This window comes from Poeciliopsis prolifica, unplaced genomic scaffold, assembly GCF_027474105.1.
Source record: "Poeciliopsis prolifica strain line A6 unplaced genomic scaffold, Auburn_PproV2 SCAFFOLD083, whole genome shotgun sequence".
NCBI lineage: Eukaryota > Metazoa > Chordata > Actinopteri > Cyprinodontiformes > Poeciliidae > Poeciliopsis > Poeciliopsis prolifica.
The window spans coordinates 1,160,345-1,184,606 of NW_026562458.1; the positions used below are offsets into that span (position 1 = coordinate 1,160,345).

Sequence of the window (24,262 nt, forward strand, 5' to 3'; positions counted from 1 at the left end):
ATTTCTAACATTTTCAGCTGCTGCGGTTCAAACGATACAAACTGACTCAAGATGCTGTTCCCCTCCCTGCCTGAGGGGGCGCTGCTTTAAGAACTACTGAAGGAAATCACGCAAGAAGACACTGAGCGCAACTTTCTTCTTAATGAAGCATAAACAAAAACTTCTTCAGGAGAAAAGAGTCGGACTTAGTTTAATGGTAATGAGAAATATTTACTCGTAAATCTGTTTGCAGATGTTTGTTGACCTTGTGAATCCAACAATCAGCCAAATATCCACCATGGAGATAAAAACAGACATGCAGAGGATTAGCGCCGATACGTCTGTAGCAATGGAAGCAATATTTCACTGTTAGCGTCTTTTCTAGGAGCTGCACTGATCAGCAGGAACAGTTTATTCACACATTCAGAGATTCTTCTATCAATTATGGACAAAATTAACGATTTTAAATCTGAGCTAAAAGCAACAGGACAATACGTAAAATAATCCAATGAAAACTCAGTTTAGGAATCTGAAATACTAGACACTCTATTGGCTGCTGTGTGCAAAATAGCCAATCCAGGAGTTCCATTCATTTTCCTTGAAGCTGATTGGCTGCAGAGCAGAGATAAGGAACAACATCAATGTTAGCGTCAGTGGTAGCGCTAACGCTACGATCACACAGCAGATAAAAGATGGAGCTGAATGAAGTTAATTAAAAATATGATTCTTCATTGCTTTGTGCTTCTTTAAATTTGCAGATTTAACTAATTATTTTACTTTTTTTGATTAATTTCTAATTGATTATACTGAGGACGCTCAGAAAACTCCCACTAAATACGGTAGAAACTGAACCATGAATGTCCAACTTTCCCAGAATGTGGAGGACAAAAGCAGGAGGTGAAGTTTCAGCCGCTCAGGTGTGAATTGTGCCGCCGGGCTGTGATTGGTCGGCCTGGCCTGCTGAGCTCAGTGGCTTCCTGCTTGGAGCGCGCGTGGAGACGATCTTCATGACCGGTTTCATTAAGTCCAGACCGTGAAGCATGCGGCTGCAATTAACACATTTAGACTGAGATCTAACGTGACACCGTTACAGGATTTCTGAGTCAGAAAAGGTCAAATTGACGAGAAAATTAAGAAAATATTGTCTGTAGTCCGAGCCGCAGTGAGGACAGAGCTGATCGACAGCAGATCCATATTTGTTCATTTTGTCAGACTGAGATTCTTTTAAATTTGTTGAGCCTCTCAGACACTGACGCTTAAATAACTTGTTGCTATGGTGACTTCATGGGCCTACAGAGAGAACAATGCACAGTGACTTTTTGTTTTGGGTTTTGCTAGAAAGGAAGATATCCAAGGTCTGTGGCCTAATCAAAACATGTTCATTGCATTTTTTTTTTACACAAGATCTTTCTTGTATGATGAGATTTAATTCAGTTCTGCATCTGGATCTGTTTTGGGGCATTTTGTCACTTTAAATCCTTATAAATCTGAGTAAGTTGTGTCACATGAACAGATGCACAACGAAACAACCGTACAAGTTTGAAAAGCGGCCGCGGGGGATTAGCACGGCCCACGTTTGGGGCGGACGTCGCGGGTTCGACTCCCGGTCCCGGCGACCTTTGCCGCATGTCTTGCCCCGCCCTCTTTCCTGTCTGCCTACTGTAAAAAGTACGAGCCACTAGCGCCACAAAAACTCTTCAGAGAAAAAAAAAAAAAAAGTTTGAAAAGCAGAAGTGGAGCCTCCTGCACGACCAACAAGAATGCAGCAAGTGATTTTTGTTTGGCAAGTCAACAACAAAACATTTGTCTTTTCCAGCAGCCATTGTACAGAAAAAAACAGCTGAACAAATGTACTGGAGTGCTGCTTAGGTTGCTAAGTAACGGGTGGTACTCCTCTGGGGTTGCTAGGTAACGGTGCAGTCTGTCGAATGTGACGAGACAATCGGAAGTTTTTGAATGGCTCATTTTCCAGACACCAACAAACTTTTGATTTTCAGAATCAGTAAAAACCCAAAAGTAATAAAAAAAAACAAAAAAGTAAAAAACAAAAAAGTGATGTTGGACTTGATTTTTTGATTCTTTTGATGCTGAGCGTCTTTAAGCCGGCGCTTCTGGACCATTTAAATCCAAAAATGTTCAAAAAACGAAAGGAGGACGACGTGATCAGGTAAAGTAACTAAACAGGAAGATGATAAAACCAGGATGTTGGAGCTGAGGCAGATTTCATCTGCTGATTCTCTGCAGGCTGAACTGAATGCTGAGCGTCTGGGACTGAAGCCTCCGGCGCTTCTGGACCATTTTCACCAGGAAAACATCAGAAACAACAAGGAGCAGAAATGAGCTGAGATCAGAATAAACATGCAGTTTGTCCGTCATGATGAGGTTTAAAGCAGGAATATGGTTTCCATCACCTCCAGTGTCTAAATATCCAATCTCTCCATTCCTCCATGTTAGTTAAATGAGAATTAAAAGCTTTTAAGCTCCCATATGATCATAATCTAGATTTACTTAACATGTTTAAAACACAGGATGATGTTGCGACTCAAATGATTGATTTTATGTTTTAGATAAAACAGCAACCAGTAACCCAGCAAAGCCCAGCCCCTTACCCAGCACATTTGGTCAGCTGTTCAATTTCTACTTGAAAACATGTTTTATTGGTGATTTGCTATCCAGAAACAACTTGGACAAAATCTACAACTGTCTATAAAACAGTTAATATTTTTTTGCATTTTCTTTAGTAAAAATTTCCTCAAATCAGGTCAAAATGTTGTTAGAGAGCAATTTAAAATATTGTCTTTTTTGAGGTAGAGTTGAGAAACTGCTAAGATTTCAAGACAGAATCTAAAACTAAACTATCAATCTCATCACAACGTTATCGATCTGATTCTGATTCCGACTCTATCGATATTATTAATATTTTGGATCTCAACTTCCTGATTGTTTCCACTTATTTGCATCACGAGTTGTTAAAATAAAAAGTAAATGTTTCAGAAAGAAAAGAGAGACTGCAGTCTAAACAAACCATTTAAAATGTTTAAACATCTTTTTGTGAAAATTCAACGCTATAATCATAAGATCTTCTTCCACAGTGTCTCTGCTGGTAACTTCACCAAACATTTTGCATTAGAAAAGTTAACATCAGGTTAATTAACATTTATTCAGTGGGAGTTCATGTAGGTTTTACAGTGATCAAGGCGCTGACAGGTGTTTCGGTCACCTGCCTGACTGAAAGTGCATTTAATGGCCGATTTGCCGACAGGAGAGCTGCACCCTGCGGCTTGATGAAGGTCCGGCTTCCCTGCGGCTGAGCGACGTTTGCTTCAAAGCTTTGGGATGAAAGACGTGTTAATTGGCTGGTAAAATTATACAGCGGCGGTTATTTAACCGCTGCTAAAAAAGCCCTGAAAATGAACTTTCCCAGTTTCCAGGCTGAAATCTGATCTGATTTATAGCTCTAAAGAATCAGAGTGTAAAACTATAGTTTACTATCATTATATCATAGATTTTAAACATGTTGTTGTTGCTATTTTCAGATTTCTTCTGTTATAATCAAGCTAATATCAATAACAGACAATAAGATGTTTGTATTATTGTCCTCTGGGATTTAGCTAGCAAAAGCTAGCAAAAATTCCTCTTGGGATTTTTGCTAGCTTTGAAAACATTTAGCTTTCCCAAGTTGCATTTATAAATCCTAAAGCTATAATTTAAACTTTCAGCTGAATAAAGTCCTATAACAGAAGAGAAAGTTTATTTTGCTTCTGCTAAATATTATTTCAGTGTGGAGCTTTAGCTTTAGCTAAACTGTTTATGATTAGCATTAGTGAAGCTAACGTATCAGTTAATATGTGTGAAAAAGGATTAGATATTTTTTCAGAATTGAACCTTTGACCTCTGACCTGGACGTCACTGGTATGAATATGGAAATCCTTTAGTCTGACAGCGTCGCTTTATGAGTGTGAAGCGTTGATTAGCCGCGTGTTGAGGCGCTAATGAAACCTTTTGACCTGCGTCTCATCCCACCGGCCAAGACAAATCCAGTCCGACATTTACGTCCACTCCGGATCCGGATCACACCTTCTTTCTTTTTTCTCATAGATCTGAGGAGAGCGTCAGAACGAGTCTGTTTGGGAACAATGGGAACCTTTAAAGGAGCCAGACCGCCCAGGAGGAAAATGACGGGTATTTTCCTTCGCAGATGCTCCTTTCAAACGGGCAAGTGGTGTTGCATGTATGGATTTTCATCTGCAGATATTCATTTTTCTGTCTTTCACTGAGCTCTTTAATCGCTCCAACGGCTGACTGGTTGATTGACAAAAACAAAAATCCAATACATCATTTTCTCCTGCTTTTTTTTTAAAACTGTTGTTTTTCATTAAATTGTTTCCCCAAAAGCAGCAACATTGTTTTTCTCTCTTCAGTCACACAGAAGGTGAATATTTTATTTATTAGCAAGAAACTAAATGTTAAAATAATGCATCTGTTCACCTTTTAAGGGGAAATATTATAAATTGACATTTTAAACCTTAAACCAAACACAACCTAAATGTTACATTTATGTTTCTACTGCTCCTAAACACATAGAAAACATTTATGCTTAATGTTTTATGATGTTTTTTTTTTAGTGTCTGGAAAATTAGTCGTTTCAAAAACAAGTCCCACTGCTCTGTTACCTAGCAACCAGAGCTGAGTTCCAGCATGTTTGGTGAGCTGGTTCTCTCTCTGTATCTGCTGTACAATGGCTGCTGGAAAAGATAAGTGTTTTGTTGTAGACTTAACATCCAGAAACCACTTGCTTCATTCTTGTCGGTTGAGCAGGAGGCACCACTTCTACTTTTCAAAGAGAATCTGTCTGCGGCCATTTTTACAGGGAAGCATAAATGTTGAGTTGCAGGTTATTTAGATTTAAAGGATAAAATGCAAAAAAACAGCTAAAATCTCATTGTCTAACAGTGATTTTATGCAAAAAATGTAAGAATCATGTTTGGAATAGGCCATAAAGTTACCCTAACCTGTCCAAAGTGACTTCTTGTTTTGCTTTAATTTATTTAAACTCTCTTTCTTACCCAAAGTGCTTCAGTGCTTCACCTTGAATAAAAATGGTTTTGGTCAGAAACATTGAACTTTCCTCCTGGAAATGATGTCAGTGATTCAGCATCACCAAGACAGCCAGACGTCTAATTTCCCCGAACGTCACCGCGTTGAGCTTTAAGCCCAGAGATACGGAGCTGAGAGTCGATCTGAGCGTGAGAGCTGAGCGCCGCGGCGGCGGCTGACTGGAAATGAAGGTGGACAGCTGAAGGACTGCAGGGCAGCCCCGGCTCAGGCTTGTCATCTGATGACCTTGTGCTGTCTGCCATAGAAATCTGATCTGACAGCGCGCGGCCCGAGGCCACAGACACACCAGGACCGCCACCGACCCCCCACTGAGCGGATCCGGCAGCAGAATGACCACCGGCAGGCGTTGAACCATTAATATCAACACTTTGCTGGACAATTAAACAATTAAAGCTTTTTTATGTGCAGAGTGTTTACTGTAACTAACAAAACAAGAGTTGACAGTTTGGCCCTAATGCCATATTTTACCTCTCAAGCATCAGCAAATAGTAAAGTTTGCAAGTATGTTTTGCAAACTTTATTATTTGCTCCCTAAAACTGAAATTAGACGTAGCGAATGTTTAACCTCATGACTCCCACTCGCTCCGGCTTGTTTGATTGGCACTCTGAGATTTAACCGTGTGGGTTAACGGCGGCCGGCTAAAGAGCACTCAGCAGCGTTCAGCTCTTCTTAGTCACAAAATGAGATGAAAAAAATCAGTTTGATCAGGAGCAACTGAAAGACATTTACAGATTGCCCTCCATAATATCATCAGGCTTTCATTGAACCATCCTGAGGCGTCATTATCATAATGATGGTCTCCAGCTCTGTGATTATCATCATGTAGTGCTTTATCGCCCCACCAACATGGCAACCTGCATCAGCATGGCTCCCATCTTCACTGCTACACATTATAGCTTCACAGCGCCAGCAGAAAACCAGCTTTTCAGCTGCTGAGGTTCTTCACTACATTTAAACCAAAGCATTTATTAAACAGTTCCCCTCCTCGCCTGTGGGGGCGCTGCATGGACATGAAGAATGTGTCAGTGAGCTAACACGAGTAAATGGACCAAACTTCACAAAGTATGTTCAGTTAATTTACATGATTAGTAATTATTTATGTGATTACTAATATAGTCGGTAATGAAATAAATAACTAAAGAGAGTTTCTAACTTTTGATGTCATTATTTTATTGTTTTGGAGAATTTCTGTTATGTCTGGTAAAAAAAAAAAAAACGAGTTATTTCTAATGCTAGAGCTAGGCTAACACGTTTGGGTTGTATTCATCCATTCATCCATTCATTCTGATTAAAACAATTTAATTATTATAATCTCAGTCTAATTAAAATTGAGTCAATTTATTTTGAACCAGTTTGAAAAATTACCTTCATCTTTATTTTTCCTAATTGGAATCAGATTAAAATAATAAAAAATAAATTAATTATATATGATTAAAAATGGAACAAGGCCATTTGATGCTAATAATATAATTTTAATTGACTTTAATCAGTTTTATGACTGTTAAAAAGAAGCTGATGAAATCAAATAAGATTTTATTTCATTTTTTTTTTTTCAGCTGTGAAACAGAATTGATCTAAATTATTTCTGTGTCTCTCATTAATGGTCTTATATTAATGAAGTAATTAAATCAGAGGATTTTCTTTGAGTTTTAAAATTCTTCTTTTCCTCCTGGAAAAGAAGAATCGGCAGCCGATAACAGATCTTTTAATATTCCTGGTCTCTGTAATATCAGAGGCAGAGTTTCTCCTTCCTGGGTTTGGCCCGGCATCAGAGCTTATTAGACAGATAAATGGAGCCGGACTTGAGCCTCTTTCGGTTCCCTGTGAATGCGGCTCCATCAGATAGCGGCAGGCCTTCTCGCCCTCCTCCATCTGATAAACAGCTGCTGCTCCACATGTTGTTATGTACAAACCTGGGAGACGATCCGTGTTTCTGCAGATCAGAGCCTGAAAATCTGGGTTTCTAGTGGAGCCGGGCGATGCTGATCCGGAATTTAATAGCAATATTAAATTCCAAAAATTATTTGTTACTTATTTTTTAGGTAGCTTTGTCGTTCTTGACACCAAAAACAAAATTTAGTTTTTGTAAAATATTCACCTTTGCACTGGAACTGGAAGACATTTTAAATATCCAAAAGAAATAAACAAAGGAAAACAAATAAAATGAATGATAAAGACTTAAGATGTCTGTAAACGGACAAAATTTGCTCAAAATTGAAACTTCAATCCAAGATGGCCGACTTCCTGCTTGGCGTTGATGCCTGAGAGTTTCCTGTTGGTCAACTTTCAACAAACTTCCTTCCTTTACAGTAAAGTCAGATCAACGCTGAGAGCTTCTTAATGTTGCTAGGTGGCGCTGTTGAGACATTTGTGTTGCAATAAACAAATAAAATAGAAACATATTTTCTATTTGTTTAGGACTCCAAAAAGCCAAGTCAATTAGCAGGAGGAAAATTACTCAAGAGGAAAAAAGTATTTGGTAAAAACTTACTCAAATATTAGTCACTAAAATAAATCTAAGTAGAATTTTTGGTATTTTAAGGACAAAAATTACAATAATTTATATAAGTAGCAAAAAATAACAATAAAAATTTTTCCTGATCAGTTTCTTTTGTTAAAAAACTTATGAAACTTTAACAAACACTTTAATTCAGACGTCGTTTTTCATTCAGTGGTTAGAAAATCCAGAAAATTTACTAAAATAAGAAAATAACTCAAGTACAAGGAATTTATATCAGTGTAAAACAATGTAGATATCAGAAGAAAAAGCTGAAGTTTTTCTCTTTGCTGCCTTATTGTGCTGCTCAGTTTCAGGTTTTCTTCAAACTGAGTCCAGAAGAAAAAGACTTTCCTTGGCCTGTTTCCTGTAACCATGGCAGCAGGAAGCGCGCTCCAATCAGGTTTGCGGCGTTGTGTGTTCAGGAAGTGGCCCGTTTCCTCTGTTCCCGCCGGTTTCCTCTCCGTCGCTGCAGAGCCGCTCAGCGGGTCGGCTTGGATTTATTTACCCCAAACTGCTGCCACTTATGGTTCAGGTGAGTTTCTGCTGAGATATGAGAGGAAATGTGGAGTTTAGCTTCATATTTATGTTTCTTTTGACTCACTTTAAGACACTTAAACCAGAAAATGTTGTCAGGCCTCATTTCAGTTGTTGTGAATCATTTTCCTTGTGCTTTTCTTTTTACTTATATATAAATTACTTGTATGACATGAAGTTACAGGGTCAATTTATGTTTTCATTTACATTTTAGTCATGAAAAATGTTAGAAGTTTGAAATCCTTCTAAATTTATCTGCTTTTTTTGGATCTTTCCACTAAACTAATATTTAGTTAACAAGCTAAATATTTAGCTTCAGACTAATCGTTAGCTCAGAGCTAAATGTTTAGCTAATATGCAAATTCACTTCCTGTTAACTGGAATTTGACTGCCAAAATAAAAGTTTTGTGAAAACTGCTGGTGTTAAAGGTTTGCTTCAGTCGTTGCTCACGTCACGGCAACATTGTTGTTTGTTTTCTGGTTATTTGTTTTCTGGTTGTTTGTTTTCTGGTTGTTTGTTTTCTAGTTGTTTGTTTTCTCTTTGTTTCTTTTTTCCTCTCGTTACCTTGAACCAGAATTAGCTGCTCCACAGATCAGTGACTAATAAACCAAATTATTGTTTATTATAGTTTTTGATGGTTTAACAATAAAAATCACACGACCTTTTGACCTCAGACTAAACCGAACTCTTCCTCCTTCAGATTGGTGAGAATCGATGGAGTTCAAGTCAAACGACATCACTTCCTGTCTGTGATCCCCCCTGGCAGCGATGCCCCTCAGCCAGCTGGTCACCAGCAGCTCCTGCCTCCAGGCTCCTCCTCCGCCCAGCCGGGTCGCCGCCGGCCCGGTCAGGGGGACGGAGCGGCCCCCGGATCGGCCCCCGGAGCCGCCGAGGAGCTGCGGCTCGGCTGGGAGGAGCTGCTGGAGTCCGGACCTGAAGGTGGCGCTGCTGCTGGTGACGCTGGCTGGAGCCGTGATCCTGCTGCTGCTCTACAGGCTGCTGCAGCTCAGGCACAGGTAGGAGCTCACCTGGTCTGGGGGCCAAAATCAGAGAAAACAATAAAATCACAAAAAGTCACAAAATTACAAGAATAAATACGAGAATGAAGCTGAGAGACTCTTATTGTTTGAACTTTGTTCTTGTACAACTTTATTTTGGTAAAATTCACTCACTTATTGAAGAACAAGTGAAGGTCTAAGCAGGTTCTTGCTAGGCTATCAAAAAGTGGTTTAGCTAGTTGTTACCAGCCACCTAGCTTAGCTTGAGTCTTTGCTCTGCCTACATCTCCCAGAATGCTTTGCAGTTCAGGGTATTTTCTATTGATATTGATAGATGTTGTCTCTGGTCGGGTTCTGGTTCCAGACTCAGGCTGGCCCAGGCGGGACACGCCCTGGAGTACAGCAGCTTCTACCACAGCGCCACCTACAGGCTGACGCAGCCCACCGCCTGCCAGGAGATCCCCACCAAGAACGGGTCTCTCCCTCCAGAACCGGCTCCCATCCAGACCATCACCACCATCACCCCCGTCGTCCCGCCGCCTTCCCTGCCCCTCCCGCCGACCCCGCCTGCAGCGCCCCCGCCTGGCCTGCGGCCGCCGTCGCTGCCTCTGATCCACGCCACGCCGCCCAGCCCCCACCTGTCCTGGGGCGCCTGCTCGGACGGCGACGTTTACTCTCGGATCGGAGCCTTCCGGCCCTCCAGGCTGTCCAGCCTGTCCAGCAGGTCCACCGTCATCCTGTTCGAACACTCGGCCCTCTGAACCCTCGGGTCAGAGGTCGTTCATCAGGAAATTGTTTCTGCAAAAAAACGATCAGTTTTGTTGTTGGACTGTAACTTATATTGTTTAAACAAAACAATTTTACAACAAAGTGTCAGGAGCCATAATGATAAAAAAAATAAAATGTCTTAATATTTGAAGAACAATAAAATCTCATTATTACAACAATAAAGTCAAAATAACACAAGAATAAAACTGTTTTTTATGTTGATTCTCGTAAAGCTTCACTTTTATTGTTTTCACTTTATTGTGTTTTTATTCAACTTTATTCTCATATTTTATTTTGTAAGTCTCCACCAGAGTGCCTGAAGACTTTACATAGTCAGAAACAAGTTGCAGTTTTACGGCTCTGAAACATTTTCTTAATGATCCTGATTGGATTTTCCATCCTTCAAACATGAAAACGTTTCGTTTCTTTAATTATTTTGATGTTTCTTGGTTCACATGGGGGGAAATTATGCTGAAATATTTCCGTTAGCATAGAAACAACAAATGTTCAAAAGTTTAATTTGGAGGGATTTCATCTATTCTTAGCATCATAATAATACAGCGTATCAATGTTAGAGGATTTTTAGGTTGGAATCACCTGATCCTTTTATTTTATACCTGATAAAAACATTTTGTTTTGTTTTTCGGTTATTCCTGTGAAATTCAAATGTTTGGAGTCGGAACAGATTATTTTGTTCTACTCAGCCTCAGATTTATCCTGTTTTTCTGGCAAACACTTTTTCTGTGATTGAAAAAGAGCATTTTTTATTTAAAAAATAAATATATATATACAGATGGCAAAATATGTCAGAAAAATATTTGTTTATATTCAATAAGACAGGCTGTTGAATAATTCAGTGAAATCCTCAGAAAACTGGAATCTGCTCTGAAAGATAACAGCAGGTGGAAAATGTCACGGACCGATCCGTCGTCAACAGGAAATGTTCCTCTCTGGTCACACGAGGAGTAAACTTTTAGGTTTTGCAAGAGTTTCTGGAACTTTATGTGTTTCCTGCATAAAGACGTCAGTTTGTTCAGTTTTTCTATCAAACTTTGTTTTGCAAAATAAATCAGATGAAAAAACACAAAAACACCACAAGCAGTCAGAAGTTGACGCTAACACTGAAGCTAATGCTAAAGCTAAACACAACGACCCTGGAGCAGCAATTTAGTTTTGACATTATGATTCACATGAAAATGAATATAAATCTCTAAGTACTTGAAGAAATATTAACAATCAACAAGCAAAATTTCAAAAGTCAAATTTTAATCAACTGAAAGTTCAGAAAACGGCCAAGTAAATTAGCGCTTGGTATGCTAAATGTTTTCAGTGCTAAAGCACTAAATGACTAATTAGCTCTGCTAGCATTAGCAGCACTCAGGCTCATGCTTTTATTTTGTTAAGCATTCTCAGCCACTCCTGCTTTATGCTTCATAATTACTGATATTCTTTCAAATTTGCATTTTCAAGAAGTTTATTTAATTGAGTGTTGTAGTTATTTTAGTTTCAACATGATGTATAAATGTGCACATAATATGTTTTATGGTTTCCTCCTTTGTTTCTCTGCTGCAGATAATTGAAAACCATAACAATATTTACCAAAAGCTGCAAAACTATGAAGATTTCACACAGTTATTGTTCCTTCAGCCATAAGCTGAACCCAAAGCAGATTATATAAAATATGAACTACATCTCTGTGTCCTGTGTTTGAACTGTGAGCGTGTGCACAAACCTGCCGTGTTTCACCAAGTCCATGCACATAAAATAATTTACATTCATATCTTAATGTTTACAAAAACCATCCGTGTCTTTCTTTCTTACACAGAAAGTTCTGAAAAATTTTTAAAAGTCGTCCAAATGCCTAAAGATGCGACGTTAGCTGAGTCACTTTAAACCAGTTTTGTTTTAAAAGCTTCATACTAAATATTGTTATTATTTTACTGCAACTTCTACCAGAGGAGCAGAAACAGTGAAGAGACAAAAACAGAAGAAATATTGTGTGTAAACATGTTAAATCAATTTAAATGGAATCATTTACCTATCAGGCGTCTGCATGTTGACAGAACATCCAAATCAGTTTCTGAGCCACCAGCAAAATGTGAACAAACCAGTAAATAATCCAAACTATAGTTTATTTTTAACTGTAACTAACAAGCCATATGGAAACTTCAGTTATTTAGTTTTTAGTCTTGTTTTGTTTTGATGTTTGCATTAATTAAACTACATTGACGAAAAAACTAATTCTTTCATTAAAAATATGACTAATTTGGTAAATATAGAATAAAATAAACCCAGGCTAGTAAAACTATCAGAACATTTTAGTTTGCAGCTCGATGAGCATCATGTTTTCAGTGAAAAGGAAAAACACTTTTAAAAAAAACAACATCTTTTTCCTGACAGCAGGAGCTCAGAAAACATTAAGTGATAATAAATGTAATTCTGAGTGGCTCATTAAGGCCCAATTTATTGACTGCAGTTTCAGCAAAATGAAATGTTAGAAAGACACAAAGATCCAGAGGGGATGAAGAACAGCTGCAGATCGCATCAAACAGCAAAACAACACAAACAATCGTCTGTTTGATGTCCCTCTTACAGTGACTGAGCCCAAACAAAGACACCTGCGGCAGGGTCAAAGGTCAGGACGCTAACAGTCCCACCAACACAGAGACAGTCTGCAGGAAATGCAGGAAATAAATGAAACGTTATTTTCTCTTTTTCCGTGCATTAAATTAAACTATTCCACATTTTACAAAGTTCACTACAGTGAGACGATAAATCAATAATAGATATCGGGATAAAACTGATCAATGATGCAACATGTAGAATGTTCGCTGAAGTCCGATACAGAACCGCAAAGCATTCTGGGAGATGTAGGCAGAGGAAAGACGTTAGCCACTCAAGACTTAGACTTAGACTTCCTTTATTGTCATTGTACAAAAAAAACAAGGTGAATCTTGACAACGAAATGTCGTTACTTGGCTACCAGTGTAGCAGAGCTAAAACCTTATACTACACCATAAATAAATAAACTCAACAGAGTGAAGCAATTACTAACACATTATTACCTAGCAAAAAGCTGACTTGCGCAGCAGCAGTTTAAAGTTTCCCCTCTGAGCCTCATTACTAAAATAAAACTGTGTGAAGAGAAAACTGGATAAAAACAGTAAAGATTATTATCACTATTTCAGATATTTAAAACTAAACATTAATCAATAATTTTCTATATTGGCTGATATGAATCACGGTTTTTCAGTCGCATCGTCCAAATTAATTTGAGTCCTGAAACAATTTGCTGAATTACATGAGTCCACAGGTTGTAGTGATTTTATTTTTATTTTTATTTTTTAAATGAGTGAAGTTGAGTTTCAGTTGGACACAAACTAAAGTCTCTGGTTAACGAGGGTCTGAATTAATGAGTTCATTAGTGAGTGGAGGGGCCTCATGTGTTCACACAGACACTCGGCCATGACCAGGAATCCATGATCCGTGTTCAGCCGAGTCCCAGCGGCGCTCTGGTCCGCTCCGGTCCGGTCCGCTCCGCCGCAGAGCTCACATACAAACAATTAAACTGATTCTTACATTTACAGTCAGTTATTTATCACTTTAATCAACATCTGGCTCATATTTAGATGCTTTTTCCTGCTGACTGACTGGGACTGGATGGATGCACAGAAAAGCAAATGTGAATTATGAGTTGATGTTTCTGATACTTCCAGGACTAAATATTCTGTTTATTTTATTTTGGTGTAACTAAAACAGGTCGATGAACAGCAACCCAAAGGTTTTGCTCCATGTTTTGGCTGTGATTGTAATTCCTCTGACAGCAGAGCGCCACCAGCAGCCTGCAGGGTAAACACGGCTCCACTTCAGCAGCATACGGACCAAATTTAATCCCAGTTCTGCTCTGCAGGCTGATTTACAGCCAAGTGCACTCAGCTGCAGTCTCTGAGGCAGCTCCCGAAACCGACCTGGACGGGCCTGGTGCCGTTTTGTTTTCCTGCTGCGGGAAACAAACCAACACAAAACAGGAATTGATCATCAGTTTAATCATCAGATGATGATTCTGCTGGAGAAAAACGAGAATCTGAGGCTTCAGCTGTTATTGTTTTCATCGTGTGTTCAAAACGTTTCAGGATTCAAACAAACGCAGCGTTGGAATAACTGGCAGCGCTGATTAATACACAAAGGCCCGACGTGTTGAGCAGAGCTGGAGGCAACAGACCAGAGATTGCAGAGAAAATCACAGACCTGTCGCTAACCCAGGCCCCCGTCTGGTTACGCCAAAAAAAAACAAATGTTGAGATTTTAAAGAAAAGACGTTGACATTTTTGATCCTTAAGGTCAAAGTTTGGAGAGAAAAATTCATAAATGTTGAGATTAATATTGTGTATTTTCTAGGGAAAAAACAAGGAAATGTTTTGATCTTGTAAAGTTGAACATTTTTGTATTTTGAACATTTTTCTGAGTTTCAAAAGTTGAAAATTGAAATATTCCTGTTTTTTCTAGTAGATTTCTGAGTTGAGTCTCAACATTTGCTGGTTTTTCCTCCTACATGTTTTACTGTTGGATCTCAGAAATTGTTCCGTCTTTTTCTACTAAATGCGGCTGAAATTTGCTCCTTTTGTTGGCATAAATAATCCAGAATGCATTGGAGAGAATTTATATTTTCCATAAAACTGGACCACATTTCCCATCATTTAACAGCTTAAATGCAGTTTATGACTCTTTCTTCTGGTTTTATTGTTTTTTTACATGTGAAATTTGGATAAAAATGTGTCTCCATTTTCAATCAGCTCAAGGAAATAATAAAAGGGGGATTTATTTTGTCCTAACTTGATGTTTTAGTGAACCCGTCTGACTGTGCAGCTCCTGCGGTTCTGATAATCCAGAACTGATAAAGAATCTCTTTCTGGATCTGGATGAAAATATCAATATTCTGTTGTCTATATTAGTTTCCAGTTGTTGGACTACAGTAGAAACAAGCCTGGTTTGTTGGACACAATGAGGAAGTCCACCTGCGTGTTGTGCGCCAGCTGCTCTCTCACCTCCATGCGCCTCACCGGGCCTTTGATCAGGTAATTGCTCCTCGGCCCCCGGAGTTTGCGTCGCTCGTGCGTCTCCATGGCGACCGCCTCTCCATCCTTCATGCGCCAGCCGCTTTTTTAAGACGGCGTTACGAGGCGGGCGGGCCGGGCAGAACCTGGTCCACTTTGACCTTTCTACCGTGGCTCGTAAACGGCAGCAGGCGGCCCGACCGTCCCTTTAACGCCTCACAGTCTGAGTGTTAGAGTCACACTGGAGAGACGAAACTGGGACGGTCAAGAACCAGCAGTCTGTCTGTCTGTGACAGATTGTAACCAGTTTCCTCTGATTCACATGTAGAGGAGGCAGAGTTTCCAAAATATCAGGTAGGAGCAAAAGCAGCTGTTCGAGAAATGACTGGAGAGTAAAGAAGGATTTGGTAGAAAGTTACTGAAATACTGAGTCAAATTATCAATCATTTAATAATTCAAAATTACATCATCAGACGGACCTAAATGTGGAAATGTTGGTCTTTTAAAGATCAAATGAAAATTATTCATAACAAAAATAACATTTTTCCAAATCAGTTTCTTTCAATAATAAACTGATGAAACTTTAGCGGCTGTTTCTCTCAGTCTGGTGGATTTTTGGTTTGTTTTCATTCAGTGGGCAGAAAATCCAGAAGTTTTACTTGAGTAAGAGGAGAAATACTTCATAATAAAAATACTCAAAGTACAATAAAGTAAAATTATTTTTAGAAAAACATTACTCAAGTAAATTGAACTAGTTACTCTCCAACTCTAGATTTTATAATCAAGTAACTATGTCGCCTTTATCTTAAAAATGCTGTATATATGTATCAGATGTTAATTAAAAGAAATGTTACTTCGTGATTTGATGGGCCTCTGTCTCTTTAAGAAACTCTTTCATTATTAATAGAGAAATTATTACTGAAATATATTAAATCTAGTCTAATAATGTGGCAAGTAAGGCTTAACAGCCTCATTTTAGCGTTAGCGCTATTGCTAACCTAGCTTAGCCTGGAAACTGTCATCATAGAAACTTTATGAACACCATAGATGTGAAAAGCTAACAATCATTTTTAATTGAATGTTATATATTTTTCAAATTGCTGCCAGGTTTGATTGACAGCACTAAGCCCCGCCTCCTGCAGGTTGTTGTGTGGTTGTTTCTAGTTTAGTTAGCAGATTTTTTCACTGCTCAACAATAAACTAAGCAAACTATAATTCTGATTAAGCAAATTCTGAAGTGTAAGTTTAAATCATTTGAGCCGAAACTTTGAATTTTTTGTGTTTTATAAGAAAAACATCCAGTTTGTAAATTATCAAGTGAAAAAATGTTTATGTTATTAATATTTGTTCCTGCTTTCAAACTGAGAATTTAAGTGTTTGAAGGTTAGAAATTCTACTGTGAAAATCTGTGCTCTGACTTATGGCACTAATATTGCCCCATAAAAATCAGCCTAAAAGTTGAGAGTTTATAAAAAAAGTAACTTTTTATTGGACTTTACATGAACACGAACATGAGCCTCGATCACAGCTTCATCTATGCTGAGTCTACAGACAGTCTGATATATTTAACGATGATTATCGACACGAGTTTCTGTTCCGGTTCGGTTCTGATTCTTCAGGGTTTGCAGAAATGACACTTGATGATTTTCTTGAAGGCGCTCTGGAAGTCTTTGTTGAAGTAAGCGTAGATGATGGGGTTGAGCAGGGAGTTGGAGTATCCCAGCCAGTTGATGACGGCCTCCAGCCAGCCGGGCATGTAGCACGCCTCCCGGCAGAACGGCATCACCAGCGCCACGATGAAGAAGGGCAGCCAGCAGAGGATGAAGGTGCCCATGATGATGCCCAGCGTCTTCACCGTCTTCCGCTCCCGCGCCAGCGCGATCTTCCGCTTGGCCTCCGTCGCCTTTTCGTGGCGGCTCTCGAACAGCGGCGCGGAGCTCGGGGTGTTGGGCAGCGGCAGGTGGCCCTTGGAGCTGCTGTGCACCTCGATGATCTCCAGAGACTCGCCGTCGTCGGCGTGCTTCACCGCGCCGTTGACGCTCGGCGGAAGCGGCGGCCGCGGCTCCACGCTGCGCTTCCAGCTCTTGCCCTGCTGCGCGTCACCCTGCGGCTTCTTGTGGAAGAGCGCCGGCGACAGCGCCAGGCACGAGTCGGACACTTTCTTCTTCTCGGTTTTACGCACAGTCCTCCTGATCCGGAACCGCGCCGCTTTGAAAATCCGCCCGTACAGAACCAGCATCAGCGTCAGCGGGATGTAAAACGCGCCGAACGTGGAGTATATCGTGTACCACGGGTCCTGCCGGATCTTGCACTCCATCTGGCTATGTTGGTCCTCCGCGTCGCCGCTCGGCTGGGAGCGCATCACCAGCATCGGCGGCACCGAGATGGAGAACCCGACTATCCAGGTGACGCTGATCAGAACCGCGGCTCGCCTCGGCGTCCGCTTCTTCATGTAGTCGATGGGCTCGGTGATGGCCCAGTAGCGGTCCAGAGCGATGGCGCACAGGTGCAGGATGGATGAGGTGCAGCACACCATGTCCAGGGAGATGAAGATGTCGCACGGCACCGGGCCGAGCGTCCAGCGGTCCAGAACCTGGTAGAGCGCCGCCATGGGCAGCACCAGCACCGACACCATCAGGTCGGTGACGGCCAGGGAGCCGATCAGGTAGTTGGCCACGTTCTGCAGGGAGCGCTCCAGCGCGATGGCCGCCACCACGCAGCCGTTCCCGAAGGCTGCGCACAGGATGAGCGCGCCGAGCAGGACCGAGGTGAGCAGCTGGGAGCTCAGCCTGACCTCCGCGCCCGCGGCGGCAGCAGGTTCGGTGGAGTTGGGGAAGTCGAGCCAGGCTGTGGTGTTGTTGGTGCCGTCCATGTTGGCGCGGCGCGGCGCGGCGCGGCGCGGCGCGGTGCGGACAGAGCGGTTAGCGGAGCCCGGTGCGCAGCCGATCAGCGCACATAGCGGACTGACTGCGGGAGGAGCGCAGAGCGGGTCGCGGCTGCTGACGGAGAATGATGCAGGTATTTATACCTGTGATGGAAAACGCGTCATGGCCCGGTTCTGGTTCTGGTCCATTCCGCTTCCTCTTAATGTTTCAGCTGTTAAACTGGAAACTGGACATTTGATTTACTTCCAGGTTTCATCTCTGGTTTAGTTTTTATCCCACAGTTTTTGTTTTATTGCAGTTTTTCAGAACCAAGTGACCAAACGGACCCGAGGCGCTTAGAGCGCCACCTAATGTTGGTATGGTGACCATAAAACACACAAGGTCTGAAAATGGATTGATGATTTATACACTGTGAAAAGATTTCTAAATTAATTACAAAATTAAAAGAAGTATTATAATAATGATAATAATTAATATTATTACTGATATTTCATTACAATTTTATATTATCATTACATAATAAATTATTATCTAATATGTCATATTAAGCTAAAGTTCTGAATGATTTAACCTCAAACAATATAAAACCTAAATTAGTAGAAAACAGAGAAACATGACGATGTCATCATAGTTTAAATGAAAATATAGTTTTATATTATTAATGTTTAATATTAATCATTATTGTTACTATTATTATTAATATCATTATCATTACTTTAATAATATTATATCATAACAATAGTATTAACAATATTAAAAATAAATATAATTATTATTATCGTTATGATACTAATAACGATAATAATCGATTCTAAAGATACTTGGATTATATTATATTATTTGTTTCCCTTTGAGCTAAATAAAAAAATATCTCAACTGAATTTTATTACAATGACAGACTCGGAATAAGTAAATTATTACATTTTCAACACTTTTTTGTCAAAACAAGTTGATTTTTGCGATGCTACCAATTTTTTAACTGCAGTTACATAAATGAACCAGCAGGGGGACACTGCTATAATGTTTTTATTTTTGTTTTTTTTAAGCTTTATAACATTCTTTAGATTAAATGTACCTTTAATCATGACAGAAAAGCGGAAGCTTCGTCTTTACTGGCTTTGGGACGGTGAGCGATCTCGTCATTTTTGGCCCACCGGCCGTCCCGTACGTCCTCTCTTCTCCTGTTGTCAAACGGATTTAAACCCTCAGCACTTCGTCGCCTCGGCCGTTTAAACATTTAAAAGTTGTCCGCGGTAAGCCTAACTGTGCAAACTGGTTATAAAACATAACACCCACACGTTGAAAGTTTTATGTCTGCGGATTCAGATCCGTCAGGGAAACTTTATGACGTTAACTTTAGCGGAGTTAGCAGGAAGCTAACTGTTTAAACGGTTTGTTTTCAGGCTATTAGCAAAACATTTAGAGGGACAATAACAGCTAAGCTGTGATATTAGTACAAAGAAGCGTTAATGATGAACTGCACGTATTAAACTCTGTCACAGTGGTTGGTTTTGGGCAGGTGAAAGGTGTTTTTTCAACCAGCCCAGCTGTGATAAAGTCTGAAATTATTAAATTATTTCTCATATTTCCAGATTTAAAGAAGCTGATAGTTCGCTGAAAACCCTCTAAGTGGGTTTATATCAACAGTTCGGAAGCTTTCTGGAAGTTTTCCTCCATTTTTATCTGACTCTTGATGCTTTTTATGATCAGTTTCAGTCCTAAATCCATGTGATGGGAAGGCCGACTGTTGGTGATTCTGGGATCCGGTCACGTGGTTAACAAACCCCACACATCCGTCTCCATGGCAACGCCCTACAGCTCATTCTGGGAGGTGAGTGGAATGTTTAGTGGAAGAAAAAAGTGTCGCTATAAGGCAGAGCCAATGAAAATGTGTCACTTTTTGAACAGAATTAGTGACTAAAATATCATTTTGATGATGTTTTTAGTAATCCATTGACCTTTGACATGTTTGCTTTGTGTTTTCGTCCCTCCCGACCAGCAGATGGGTTGAAGATGAATGGAAAGAAGCTCCGCTGTCGGCGCTGCCGCAGGGCCGTCGGAGACGCCAGCTGTTTGGTGACGGTCAGTAATGAGTTTTATTTAAATGTAATCAAACTGGTTTGATTTGGACACCGAACATTGTGAGGACTCAGCGTCAGACATTCAGCGTCTCTGTGTTTTCCTCCAGGTCAGACTTTTATTACTGGAGGTTAAAAGTCTGAACTTCATTATGTAGCATTAAGGAACAATGCTACATTATTTCTTAATGTAGCATTGCTAGTGTGGTGAGTCACTGCAGGAAGAGGATTTTGGCCACTTCCTGTGAACTCTGGGAAACAAGTTTTGATTTTTAGAATGAATCCATCCATCATTTTTATCCATCCATCTCCTTTGAATTTTTAAAACCACTTCCTGTTGTTGTCTTCTTTGTGGTTTCTTCCAGTAGTAACACCCGGCTGTTGATCGTGTGACTCATGTTTCAGTACAGCTTTACAAAATACATTTATAAAACCACCTCATCCCAGTGTAAATTTATTTGAGTTGTTCCAGTTTGTGTCTCTCTGAGGTCACAAACTGGTCCTAAGTTTGTGTCTCTCTGAGGTCCAGTTTGTGTCTCCAGGCAGCAGACTCCTCTCCGGCCACCTGCTGCATTTGGCACATGGATGTTGATCATCTACCAGAGTGGATCTGGACCTCGGTTCAGCAGGTCGGTTTTCTCCTCTTCCTGTTTGTTTTTATCATAATTTAATGTGATTTCTGGTTCTTTTCCTCTTTGGTTTGGGTCACTGCAGCCTGAAGTGACCCAAACCTGCCCGTGTGGTTCAGACGGTCGTCCAGGTCCTGAGGCAGAAACATGAGTTTTGTGTTGCTTCAGGCCAGCTGTGATCAGAACCGTTTCTAGAGTTTTCCAGAACCTGCCGTCTCGTCCTCAGGCCATCTGGACGTCCGGGAAGCTGAACTGCTTCCACTGTGGGGCTCGGCTGGGCGGCTTCAGCTTCCTGAACCGGTACCGCTGCCCCTGCGGCCGCGACGCCACCGTCCACTTCAGCCGCAGCCGCGTGGATCTGGACCAGAAGCCCCGCCTCCTCATCGTCCCGCCGCACAGGCCGGGCCGCGGGTCGGCGCAGGCCCAGCAGGAGGAGCCGGTCTGTGCTCCGGACCCGGTCTGTGCTCCGGACCCGGTCTGTGCCGGCGGGACCCCACAGCACGGTGCCGCCGGAGACATGGACGCGCCGCAGCTGGACCCGTCTGTCCGGAGAACAACAGAACTTAAGGCTGAAGCGGATCATGAGGTTTGGAGCGACGCCGTCCCCTGGGAGTCTGGCGCTCCAGCAGGATTAGCATCGTTAGCATCGTTAGGATCGCCATCTGCAGCGCCGCAGAAATCAGATGAAGTTTGTTTCACCTCTGAGGGAGAAGCAGAGCAGCAGGAGGAAGTGGTACGTTTACCTTTCTGACTGGATCAGGAGTCAGACAGGAAACGTTTTAACGTCAAATGTTTTTATTTACATCTGGAAAATTCACAACGCAGGACGGAAAAACCATTATTGTTTTACTTTCCAGTAGAATCTGTTGCCAAACTGAAACCTGGAGACGAAGCTGCAAAGTTAAAAACAGCATAAAGAAAATAAACAGAAGAATAACTCAGGATTCAACTCCAGAAATTACAATTCAAAGTGTTTTACTGAAAGTTTCACCAGTTCACCAAATTTCTGAAACGTTCGACTCTTAAAACTCAGAAATGTCCAAGTTTTTTCTAGTAAATTTCTGAGATTTTTTTACTTTTGGAGCTCAGAAATTTCTGTGTCAGTGGATTTTCTGTGTTGTTTCATAAGCAGGAAGCAACACAGAGACGCAGGTTCCTCGATTTTCTTTACAAAATGAAACCAGGAACAAACTAAACGGGTCAGAACCAAAACCAGGGGAGACTTTGGTTGAGCTGCTGGTTCTGATCCGGTTCTGGTTTTCTCCTGGCCAGGTGTCGTCCGCTCAGGGCCCCGGGGTTCTGAGCTCCTTGGCCCGGACCAGACTGAGCAAAACGGACCAGAACCGACTGAAGAGTCGGAGGAGGAAGCAGAGGAGGAGAGAGAGATGGCTGCAGAGTCAGCTGCAGGAGGAAGAGGAGGACGAGCCGGTGAGGAAGAACAGACTGGATTATAATATTTCACCAGACCAATAAAAATCTGTTTTAATTCAGAAATAATAAAAACTGTTTAACTTCTGATTAATGTTTATAATTTAATGTTCGTTTTAATCTGATTTGCTGAGATGAATGTAGAGAATTGATGAGTAAAGAAAGTTTGGAGTCAGTTTCTACCCTCCTCCTCTGTGTGACCTCTGACCTCAGGCCCAGTCGTCCCCAGCCTGTCCTCCGGCCTGTGAGGACGCGGACCGGGACGGTCTGACCTGCGCTGTGTGTCTGGACGTGTTCTTCCGGCCTCGCAGCTGCCTGCCCTGCGCTCACGTGTTCTGTGAGCCGTGTCTCCGGCGCCTGGCCCGGAACCGCGCCGCCCACACGCCGTGCCCGCTCTGCCGCCGCCTCATCTGCAACACCGGCTTCCACAGAGGTCGGCCTGCTCCCGGGTCACGACCTGAGATCAATCCGCTCCGGCGTCTGACTCCGCTCCGGAGTCCGAATCCGCTCCGGTGTCTGACTCTGCTCCTCTTCCTCCCTCAGAGCTGGACCACCGGGCCAGGACTCTGTTCCCCAAGGTCTGGGCCACACGCAGGCAGAACTTCCAGAACTCGCTGAGCGCTCGCTGGCCGCTGCCCAGCTCCCGGGAGCAAACACGCTTCGTATGCTGTCAGGACATTTTCACTTTTACACTTTTAAAGGGAAGCTACCATGTAAAAATTATATTTAGCATCTTTTTGTATTTTTATTTGAGTCCAGATGCTTAAAAACCCACTGAGCCTTGACTGGGTCAATAATCAGTAACTTATTTTAGTTTTTTCTGTTCCCATAAAAATGTGTATTTTTCCAATAAATTGGCTCTGAATGACTGGGCCCCATGTTGGATCAATTTGTGGGGAAAATATAAAATTAAAGCCACAGGAGTCAGAATCTCTTCTTCTGGCCAAGTGAGGAGATTTTATCAGATCATCTGCAAACAACACAAGAAAAACACAAAATGTCTAAATTCTGATATTTTCAAACATTCTGACTCTGATTTGTCCAAAACATAAATATTAACGCCATCAAACACCAGGCCTGTGAGGTGAAACAAAATGGCCTCCATTTAAACTCAATACATGAGGATTAGCTGCCCCTGGTGGCTCAGGTGCATCATTACACTTCACACCTGTCTTCCCTGAAGACGCCCCACATTAAAAGTATTTATCTTTACTGCTTACAATAACATGATTATGAGACAGTGATTATTTGTGTGTTTAGTTTATTTCTGCGCAGGTAAAACCATCATTTTAGTTTTAAAATATTTTCTGTATCTGGTTATAATGATACAGCTGAATAGAAAAGAGTCATAAACTGAGTGTTAGTATTTAGAGCAACTAAAATATTAATCATTTGAATAAAAACTCTGTTTTTGTAGTTCTCGTATTCTGGGATGTGTGGTGACCTCTGACCTCTGCTCTGTTGTGCTCCAGGTCATGGGCGAAGCGCGGAGGCCGCGTGGCGACGCTGGCGTCTAACTCCACGACCCTTTGACCCGGGCGTGCCGGGCCTTCCTCAGCTGCCCTTTGCCACGCTCATCATCCTCTTCATCGTGTCCTTCGCGCTGCTCCTCTACCTCGCCGGCTTCTTCTTCACATTATTCTCATGAGTTTCTGCACATGGTCTCGTTTTAATCCGATGAACTTCAGAGACTCTTTAAATCCTGCAGAACCTCAGAAACCTGCTGAACAAAACGGTTCCAACTGCTTGCCAAATAAATTTCTTGACTTTTCAAGGACTGAGACGTTAAAGGTGTCGATGGTTTCTGAGCCTTTTGTTATGCTGAGTCATTGTTCCTGACCATGACTCAGACAATAAATCCAACCACAACAGACACGTTAGCTTAGCGCTAGCAGGAGAAACGCTGCGTCGTTTTACCAAAGAGAAAAAATCTTACACTACTCCATTTTTATTTAGGTTTCATGAAGAAGGAAGTTGCCTCAGTGTCGTTTCCTTCAGTGGTTCTTGGTGCAGCGCCCCCACAGGCCAGGAGGGGAACAGGCTGCTCAAAGGGTTGAGTTGGTTTGAAGTCTAAATTTAGTTGGTAGACTAAATATTTACCTTGCTAACTAAATATGTGGCTTAAAACTTAATTTACTTTCTACCTAAAAAGCTGAATATTTAAATGTATTTAAATGTTTAACCTGTTAAGAGTTTAGACTAAACATTTAACTAAAAAAATCAACTTTAAATGAAATATTTAGTTTGAATATATATTACTGGTAACTAAATATTTGGCTTGCTAATTAG

At 41.3% G+C, this 24,262-nt stretch overlaps 3 protein-coding genes across 5 annotated transcripts; 2 read left to right on the forward strand and 1 right to left on the reverse strand.

Moving 5' to 3' along the window:
• The first annotated feature begins 7,955 nt into the window (after positions 1-7,955).
• On the forward strand, positions 7,956-10,090 carry LOC129353091 (cyclin-K). Its single transcript, XM_055022290.1, has 3 exons — positions 7,956-8,130; positions 8,834-9,149; positions 9,496-10,090. Exons 2-3 carry the CDS (start codon positions 8,902-8,904, stop codon positions 9,890-9,892), a joined length of 645 nt encoding a protein of 214 aa, XP_054878265.1. The 5' UTR covers positions 7,956-8,130; positions 8,834-8,901; the 3' UTR covers positions 9,893-10,090.
• Positions 10,091-16,452: 6,362 nt separating this feature from the next.
• Positions 16,453-17,908, reverse strand: htr1ab (5-hydroxytryptamine (serotonin) receptor 1A b). Its single transcript, XM_055022289.1, has one exon. The coding sequence runs from the start codon at positions 17,823-17,825 to the stop codon at positions 16,569-16,571; it is 1,257 nt and encodes a 418-aa protein (XP_054878264.1). The 5' UTR covers positions 17,826-17,908; the 3' UTR covers positions 16,453-16,568.
• A 1,065-nt stretch (positions 17,909-18,973) lies between these two features.
• On the forward strand, positions 18,974-23,763 carry rnf180b (ring finger protein 180b). Of its 3 annotated transcripts, none has more exons than XM_055022224.1 (9): positions 18,974-19,091; positions 19,549-19,669; positions 19,838-19,920; positions 20,459-20,545; positions 20,772-21,278; positions 21,818-21,973; positions 22,187-22,406; positions 22,517-22,642; positions 23,446-23,763. In XM_055022224.1, the coding sequence occupies exons 3-9, from the start codon at positions 19,852-19,854 to the stop codon at positions 23,619-23,621; spliced, it is 1,341 nt and encodes a 446-aa protein (XP_054878199.1). In that variant the 5' UTR covers positions 18,974-19,091; positions 19,549-19,669; positions 19,838-19,851; the 3' UTR covers positions 23,622-23,763. The 3 variants fall into 3 exon arrangements, with proteins under 3 accessions (XP_054878199.1, XP_054878198.1, XP_054878200.1); XM_055022223.1 differs by having other exon boundaries at positions 19,841-19,920; XM_055022225.1 differs by having other exon boundaries at positions 19,841-19,920; positions 22,517-22,635; positions 23,446-23,597.
• Positions 23,764-24,262: the final 499 nt, after the last annotated feature.

What these genes read in the sequence shown, in the direction of transcription:
- rnf180b (XM_055022224.1), top strand. Translation starts at nt 19,852, where the DNA reads ATGAATGGAAAGAAGCTCCGCTGTCGGCGCTGCCGCAGGGCCGTCGGA. An exon ending in ACGCCAGCTGTTTGGTGACG is followed by an intron (nt 19,921 to 20,458) that starts GTCAGTAATGAG and finishes TTGTGTCTCCAG; the next exon opens with GCAGCAGACTCCTCTCCGGC. An exon ending in CAACACCGGCTTCCACAGAG is followed by an intron (nt 22,407 to 22,516) that starts GTCGGCCTGCTC and finishes TTCCTCCCTCAG; the next exon opens with AGCTGGACCACCGGGCCAGG.
- htr1ab (XM_055022289.1), bottom strand. Translation starts at nt 17,825, where the DNA reads ATGGACGGCACCAACAACACCACAGCCTGGCTCGACTTCCCCAACTCC.
- LOC129353091 (XM_055022290.1), top strand. Translation starts at nt 8,902, where the DNA reads ATGCCCCTCAGCCAGCTGGTCACCAGCAGCTCCTGCCTCCAGGCTCCT. An exon ending in CTGCTGCAGCTCAGGCACAG is followed by an intron (nt 9,150 to 9,495) that starts GTAGGAGCTCAC and finishes TTCTGGTTCCAG; the next exon opens with ACTCAGGCTGGCCCAGGCGG.